General features: G+C 35.0%; 1 protein-coding gene across 1 annotated transcript; it reads right to left on the reverse strand.

Annotated features, from left to right (window-relative positions):
- Positions 1 to 1,040: 1,040 nt before the first annotated feature.
- Positions 1,041 to 3,843, reverse strand: LOC139844006 (uncharacterized). The gene is made up of 5 exons (XM_071834203.1): positions 3,587 to 3,843; positions 3,224 to 3,338; positions 2,492 to 2,610; positions 1,951 to 2,006; positions 1,041 to 1,258 (listed from the first exon to the last, which is right to left on the reverse strand). Exons 1-4 carry the CDS (start codon positions 3,811 to 3,813, stop codon positions 1,955 to 1,957), a joined length of 513 nt encoding a protein of 170 aa, XP_071690304.1. The 5' UTR covers positions 3,814 to 3,843; the 3' UTR covers positions 1,041 to 1,258; positions 1,951 to 1,954.
- Positions 3,844 to 8,472: the final 4,629 nt, after the last annotated feature.

Genomic DNA, 8,472 nt, shown 5'->3' on the forward strand with positions numbered 1-8,472 from the left:
GATAGAGAGATTGTTTCTGAAATAGACCTCCCGGCTAATAAGTAGGTTAAAAAAAAAAAAAAAAAAAAAAGGTAAGAGGCCATGAAAATGATAAAATCAAATTTCCATAAATTTACACTATACAAAGATATCACTAGTTAAAAGCCCAAAAAAATTTTCACTGCATCGCATATTTCACTGGTAGCATGTGTTACTACTCAATACATACTACATCCGCCCCTGCTTATATATCATGCGTTTACTTAATACATATGTACATAGTTTTTAATATATGAGACAATTTGGTGTAATTATATGTTCGATATATATATTATTTTGAAAGAATATTATATAGCCATGAAGTATTAGAGTGCTCTCAATGGAGGAACTTCTTCATCCTTAATCCTGAGTGCCACATCAGCGTCACATTAGCACTTCCTTTTCACGACTAAACTCAAGACTAAACACTCTCAACAATGACACTCCTTCCTTCCCTTTTTTTAATTATTTACGAAAATTAAATACTTATTTAAATAAAATTGAACTTTTATTAAAAATTAAAAACATTACAAATAATTAAAATTAAAACATAGAGTTTAAAATAAAATTACATAAAAATTTAATAATTATTCGTCTTCGTCATCGTTAACGTGTGAAGGTCCTGCCTCATCTTGATTGTTTGGATTAATTGTCGGATCATGTCGAATTCGATAATGAGGTGGAAGATTATACACGTGTTCTACAAGCATATCTCGTAGTAGTGGACGGAAACGATGGGAGCACTCTTACATAAAAACACAAACTAAACACTTCAATCTATGAGGAATGCCTGTACTAGAACAATTCTGAATTCACAACATAGATTTCACAAAATAAGGTAATTAATGAAATTAACCAATCACAATCTACATGAATTTCCTCTCCTCCTTCTCTCTTATTTTACTATTGGTTCAAGACCTTCCGTGAGTATTTTCTGTATATATTTGTTATTTGGTGGTTCACTCATTTCCCTTTTATCTAATAATTCATGGTGAATATAGAATTTAAGCATATGTCCTCTCTAAGTGCACATTTCTTTTGTTGAATAAATGACACACTATTCATACAATATCTAAAAGCAGTCACATTCATAGGAATATAATGATGTATTTCGCTTACATTCAAATGATTTATAACGGATGTGCACACAATAACATCACACATGCAGCTTCAGATATCAGCATATGTCAACCTTGAATACCAGTGCCTCAAAATAAAACAGCTCCCAGTAGATGCATTACTGCACAAGTTTATCAAGCAGTCAGCTATCAAGTAACTTAAAGGTGGGCAGGTGGCAAAGAGAGTAGTTTGGGTGATGGGTCAAAATGGAACTGGTTTAAAATGGGTAACTTATAGTGCAGGTTGGGCTCAATCGACTCAGAACACCTTCTATCCCAACTTAAAAGATTTTTACAAACATGTGATGTCAAATATATTTACAACCTCCATCTCAAATTAATAGTCCTGTTTTGACTTTTTAAAGTCTTTATTTTTTAACTTTGACTTTAAATAACTTTTTTGAGTTATATAATAGTATTTGATAAAAATTATACCAAATGAAAACACATAAAAAACTTAATTTATGCCTATAAATTTTATCAAATATTATATAACACAAAAAAGGTTATTTAAGGTCAAAGTTAAGAAATAAAGACTTTGAAAAGTCAAAACAGGACTATTAATTTGAGTCGGAGGTAGTATTATTTTGCTACCAAATCTAGTTGTTGAATAAATTGATTTAAAAAAGTTGTCTGCCATCAAAATCCACTTTTAGAGACTTTCAACCGATTTGCCCATTTTCATTTATGCTGATAACATAAACCAAATTTGACCATTCATAGTTAAATGTGCCTCAACTGCCACCTTTAATGTGTGACTCTTCAAGAACATCATTGTAATGGAATAACTGTAGTGATAAAGAAAAGATCTTACCCTATTATCCGAGGCCTCGCACATATTGATCAAGAGTAGTATTGAATAATTCACTTCTGCACATGATTGTCGATAAAATTTGTTAAAGAAAACAAAAGTTGTCCGTAACTGATTTGTGGTTTAAAGTACATTTTCCCAACCATTCATTCATACAAGAGTTGGTACGCAGAGTACATGAATTACAAACTGTCTCCTTTTGTCCCCAAGTATGTCACATAAACCACAGGGCAAAGGGCAGCATCGGCTTCATTTTGTTAAGCCTTAGATTCATATTTCACCTAGATAGTTTACACATGCATACTCTTTTTTAGCTTGTTCATGTCCATTATTCAATACATCCTTATCTTTATAAGTTAATCTATCTTATAAATTTAAAAGGCACAATTCTTAGGGCACCCTAATAGTTTTTACATAATCTTGAAATCATACAATCTAATCTTGTAGTTGTAGGCATCAGAAACTTTACATCTCATGTAAGCCGAAAATTGAACTTGTTAAGTTGTTATGGAATAGTATACTGAACAAGATTTTAATGGCTGACCTGATTGGAGTTCCGGGAGTGTACAACGGATTCTTGACAACGTATTCAACATACAAATTGTAAATGTATTTTAGAGACTCTCTCAGATCACTAGCCTTGGGGTGTGTAACAAGGATGATCTGCACAGCAAAGCACATAAAAAGGCCCAAAATAACATAAAGTTTTATGCTTAATAAAATCAAATGCAAAACTTTAATTTGGCAATATGACATAATATGAATATATAAATATATAATTCAAATCAAAGGTAGATTTTCTGTTTCTCGATCAATATCTATAATGAAGTAAGCGCGGTTACAATCAATCATTTATAGGTTTCATTTCAGGTTCACCTAAAGAATAACTGAGCACCCTGCAATTTGATTTTTTATGATTAGTTATGACTTGTGTCTTACAAGTACTATATATACTTCTGATGAAATCGGTCAAGTAAATGGAAAATAAATACGGAATTCAATTCCCTCAGATAAGACACATGAATGTGCTTTGGCTTCCTTATAACAAGTTCACCACAACCAGTTCAATATTATACTGACAGAGCACAACTTTTAAATCTAAGTAGACCGGGTTTTTTTAGAACGAACAGAAATAGATCTAACCATTTATGTCATGAATTTAAACGTAATCTCTTAGTTATGCGTTGTATAAACAATTCATTAGTACTGCATGTATGAATCAAGTAACACGAGATAGTAATATAGGATCACAAAAAGATACAAATTTTATACGAACCTTAATCCCAGAAGGACTCTCCATGAAACTCAATTTATACGTATTAGTGCGAAAACTATGAAAAGAACAACCTTGCCCTGGTAACTGAGGTACCCCAAGGTTCCCTTTATCACCACTGCACCAAAACATAAACAATATCTTATTAAACCCTAAACCTAAAATAAACACTACAACTAGCAAAATTCCACAATTCAAATCAGGTTTCAACAACAGATCACTCACTTATAAGATAAACTGAACTCACAAAAATGAATATCACAATTATCGGTCAAAAATTGGTTATAAATTTAATTCCCTAAGTTAATTACAAACAGAAACCCTAGATTCATAATAAGAACAAGTGAAATTGAAGGTGAAAGGAACCTGGAGGGATCCATTTTGGCAGTTAGGGATTTAAGAGAGAAAAGGAGACCAAACATGAGTTTATGATCCTGATTTGAATCGAGAGTACGAAGAGGTCGATTCCATTCCCTATAAAGTAAACAAACACCATTTCTGTTGAAGATGTAAATCATATGCGCATTGTTTCCTGGTGCTAATGTTGGTACCGGTGGTGATGGACTAATCTCCGATCCTCCAAAAAACTGCATTTTTATTCTTCTCGATGATTCGATTTGATGAATTTTATGAGTTGTAAATATACCGACTATCTCTAACTCCGACTGTTATATCGATTTTGAGTAGGGCTGGCTTACTGACTTATTGAACTTAATGGTTTGGAGGAATTATTCCGTCAGCATTTTGATCTTGTTTATTTTTGGGCTTTATTTTTTAATTTATCTCACTCAGATTCATTTATACCACTAAGACGTGCTGTCCCTTAATGACCTCTAACTAAGAAAGTTACTCGGAAGAAATAAAATTACTAATCCGTAAGAAGCTCATTTTCAGAATACAGTATTCATTGTCATCGAACTGCAGTCGAATATCGTTTTGGACTCAAAATTAAGACCAGTAAGCAAGTCAAATATCGTTTTGGAGAGGTTTATTCTCTGTGTTTGGGTTCGATTGTTGATCCTTGTGGTATTGTGGTTCGTTGATTCACAAAATTAGGGTTTCGTTTCAAAACCCTAAAAGTGTTCTTCCGATGCTACTATTTGGATATTTCTTTGTTCAGATCTTCAAAGGGGAGTCTCGTGTTTATTAGTGCTTTCTTTTGTTATAACCCTTGACCATATCTCTACGCCCAACTCTTGAACTAGATCCAAGAGATCTATGAATACATGATCAATCGTAGTAAGATCTTGACCTGTATTATTTGTGTAAATCATCTCTACAGGTTGCCTGGCTAGTAGCCAGTCCATTGGGGTTTGTTTTCTTTCCTTACAGGTGTCTGAACTGTGGATTTGTTGCGGTTATTTGTGTGCTAATTGTTTAAGTTTACTGTTCTACATGCTTAATCTGTGTATTTGAATCATTGCATGATTATTTGTTCACTACTTGTCTAGATTTGTTTAATTTTGTGTGTATATTGTTTTTTTTATTATTATTTGTTCCCTTCTTGTTGCTGCAAACATGTATGATGATAGTTCTGTTAGTTCTGTTGGTATTACTAAGATTAGTAAACTGAATTTAATGATCCTTTGTATTTGCATCCTAGTGACACATCTGGTGCATCTTTAATCACACAAAAGTTAAAAGGAACTGAAAATTATAATGTGTGGTCTTGTGCTATGAAACTTGCTTTACAAACTAAAAATAAACTAGGTTTCATTGATGGTACATGTCTTAGATATGAATATGAGGATGATGAAGTGCTAATGGAATAGATGTAACTCTGTGGTTCTTGCTTGAATTTTAATGTCACTATCTGAAGATGTGTATAATGGTCAAAAATTTTCAAAAACTGCTGAATCTATTTGGAATGAGTTAAAAGAAACTTATGACAAGATAGATGCCTTTGTAACATTTAATATATATTTAAAAATTAATTCATGTAGTCAATCTGGTCAACCATTATCTGACTATTATCATAAGTTCAATGCTATGTGGAGACAATTTGATGATATGATTAAAACTGATGATATTGTGTCTGCAAAAAAAAACATTCCAAGAACATAGTCAATTTTTAAAGCTTATGCAGTTTTTAATGGGTCTTGATGATGTTTATGTGCCTATTAGAAGTCAAATTCTTACTTCTGATCCTGTTCCATCTGTTAAAACTGCATTTTCTATTATTTCTAGGGATGAGTCTCATACATTGCATACTGCATCTAGTTCAAATTTTAATAAGATGCATTCATCTGCTTTTAATTCTAAAAACTGCTAAATTTGTTAATAGTAATAATCCTACTAATAACAAGAAAAGGTATAAAAACCACCTTTGAAGTGTACTAACTGTAACATGCTTGGTCATACTATTGAAGGATGTTTTGAATTAATTGGATATCCACCTGGTTATAATAAGAAACCATTCAATCAAGGTGCTCCTAGGTTTAATAGTAATAACTGTGTTACTGAAAAACATGATTCTTGTGCTACTAATATTCAATTGACTAGTGATCAGATAATGAAGCTTCTTAATCATGTTAATGAGAAACCTGTTTACAATCAAGTGGAGTCATGTAAGACCCGAATATTTATTTTGTATACTTGTTTATAAAAGACATATGAGATCGGGCTTCGTTTAATATTTATATGGAATTAATATGCAAAGGAATCTGGTTCAGCTGTGTTGCGCGCCGCGCAGGGTTGGGGCGCGCCGCGCCGATTGCTGCTGACAGAACCCTCTTTATTTTTAATTGCTTTAATGAGGGGTAAAAGGGTAAAATCACATGGGGCCAGATTTGTGAGGCTTATGAGCTAGTTTGGATCAGTTTTGGATCCCATTCACATCCACTCATCATCTTCATCCATTCTTAGAGAGAGAGAGAGAGAGAGGCTTAGAGAGAGATTGAAGGTTTTGGCGAGGAAGAAGCTCGAATCGTTCAAAGTCTCGGGTTTTAAAGTTGTTCTCCTCGTTCCTAGCTACGTTGTGGTGGTATTGGTAAGCTCAAACTCCGAATTTCATTTGTTTAACTTGATATTCAATTTAGGGTTTTGAGTTAATTTGTTGAGTAACCCACTTAGGTGATGAAATGGGTTTATGGTGACTAGTTATTCTTGTCACTTGGCGGGTTTTGGGTTGGATGACGTTTTGGCCTTGATTAGGCTTTGGTTTGGAGTTTAATCACTTGGATTAGTGATTATGGAAGTATTGGAACCCATTTAGGGTAATTTGGGTGACTAATTGTGACTTTGGGTCAAATTAGGTTCGGTGGTAATTATGACCCAATTGGCGATTTAATGATGTTTATAAACTTAAAATGGATTAAGTTGAAGTATAGAACCGAGTTAAATGTGTTTAGGTGTCAAAACTTGTAAAGGATGAGATTTTGACCTTTATGGGTCAAAATTAGGGTTTAAGTGTCAAAATGGGTATGACACGTGTTTAACACTTGAGTTCGAGTTTAATTGGCGTATTAGGACCATTCTCACTTGTGTTAGTGATTATTGGTTAGTTTTGGGCACGGTTTGTGCTTGGAAGTGCATTTGGGTCGAAATTGCACTAAGTGACGAATTGGGTTGATTTGTAAACCCACTCTAAGTGTATTGTTGTAATTGTGATAATGGAATAGGTACTTTCCATTGGCGAGTTGCGGATTACTTGGAAGCACTCTTCAAGACTTCAAGGTGAGTGATATTATCCTATGTACATATGTATGTGTAGGATGGGTGCGGGTCGGGTGGAGTGATTCTCGGCTATAGAGCTCACTTCACATGTAGGTGGACTTGATGGACTTTTGTATAAGTCCAATTGGCACGGTTGTGCGTTTGGTTGACCATCTTTGGCGAAGTACACGTTCGTGTGTACATTATCACACGTGATTGTGATTTGGATGTTGTAGCCCCGATGTGGTGGATTTTATAATCCCGTGACCGTGGGTTTGAGTTGGAGATGTGAATCGCGTGTGGTTTCGGATTCACGATGACGCGTGTGGTTTCGGTCATCTTATCAAATGAATCTCGTGTAGTTCGGATTCATGGTGACTCGTGTAGTTCGGTCATCTTATTGAAGTAGTAATCTCGTGTGGTTTCGGATTACTAAGGCTCGTGTAGTTCGGCCAACCTCGATGTTGTGAAGATAGTAATCTCGTGTGGTTTCGGATTACTAAGGCTCGTGTAGTTCGGCCAATCTTCATTGTGGTATTTGGTTCTCGGTATTGGGTTAAGGCGTTAACCTTGTTCGTTTATATTGTTATATATTAATGTATTGTTGTGTTGTAGCTAACCCTCCGGGTGTAGCTATTTGGCGTTGTTCACATCGTCGTTGGTGAACTTATATTGTTGTTGTATCTTTAACTCGTTGCTTAGAGATCGTACGGTATGCTTAGTGTAGCGCCTTATATGGATGCCTCGGTATGCGGTATTTGTTATTTTGTGGCGTGTCCATTTTATACATATATATGTATGTAGTATATTATCATTCACTAAGCGTTAGCTTACCCTCTCGTTGTTGACTCTTTTTATAGATTGCATGCGGATGGTGGCTCGGGTAAGCGCGAGGATTAGAGGACTTGCATAGTTTGCGTAGAAGGCTTGTTTTTGGATTTATTAGGATTGGGTAGCGTATCCCCAATCGCCATGCTCGGCTTTGTTTTGTATTAAAAGTCTTATGGTCGAAAATTGTATTTTGGTACTTAAGGGGTAATTTGGGTCAACGTGGGCCCCTCTTCGTAAACTAAATTTTATTAATGGAACGCGCTAGTTTTCATATATTGAACATGCGGTTAAAAGCGTTTTGTCTAAATATGTCGGGAACTAGTCAAACATTTTCGCATTTAAAGACTTTCCGGACAGTCAGGTTTGGCGCGCCGCGCGGCCTATATGGCGCGCCGCGCCAGGTGGCAGTCCAGCAAATTTTTTTTTATTGTTGTAATTTTACATGGTTTAATCGCGGGTTGGTTTGGGTTGTTACAAGTGGTATCAGAGCATGGTCTAAGGGATTTAGGTGACTTGAGATAGGTGCCTAGACTTAGACTTTTGTGTGTGCTTAATTTGTTGCGGGACTTGTAGGATTACGGGTCGGAATGGGTTTGGTTAGTGCCTTGGCTATAGGTTGACTAACGTTTATATTAGTAATGCGGATATTATTAATATGTTGTTGTGTTGTGATAATAATTCTCGCGTGTGTTTGTACCGCGTAGAATTTTGGTTATGTTTGTGTATATCATCGAGCGAGACGGTCGTTGTACTAACGAGTCGATGCG

This window comes from Rutidosis leptorrhynchoides, chromosome 4 (assembly GCF_046630445.1).
Source record: "Rutidosis leptorrhynchoides isolate AG116_Rl617_1_P2 chromosome 4, CSIRO_AGI_Rlap_v1, whole genome shotgun sequence".
Taxonomy (NCBI): Eukaryota; Viridiplantae; Streptophyta; class Magnoliopsida; order Asterales; family Asteraceae; genus Rutidosis; species Rutidosis leptorrhynchoides.

Bases quoted from the DNA above. Each gene is read 5' to 3' on its own strand.
- LOC139844006 (XM_071834203.1), bottom strand. From the start codon at position 3,813: ATGCAGTTTTTTGGAGGATCGGAGATTAGTCCATCACCACCGGTACCA. The intron at 3,339-3,586 runs GTTCCTTTCACC...GTTTTGGTGCAG, and splicing joins GCCAAAATGGATCCCTCCAG to TGGTGATAAAGGGAACCTTG. The intron at 2,007-2,491 runs GTCAGCCATTAA...AATCATGTGCAG, and splicing joins ACTCCCGGAACTCCAATCAG to AAGTGAATTATTCAATACTA.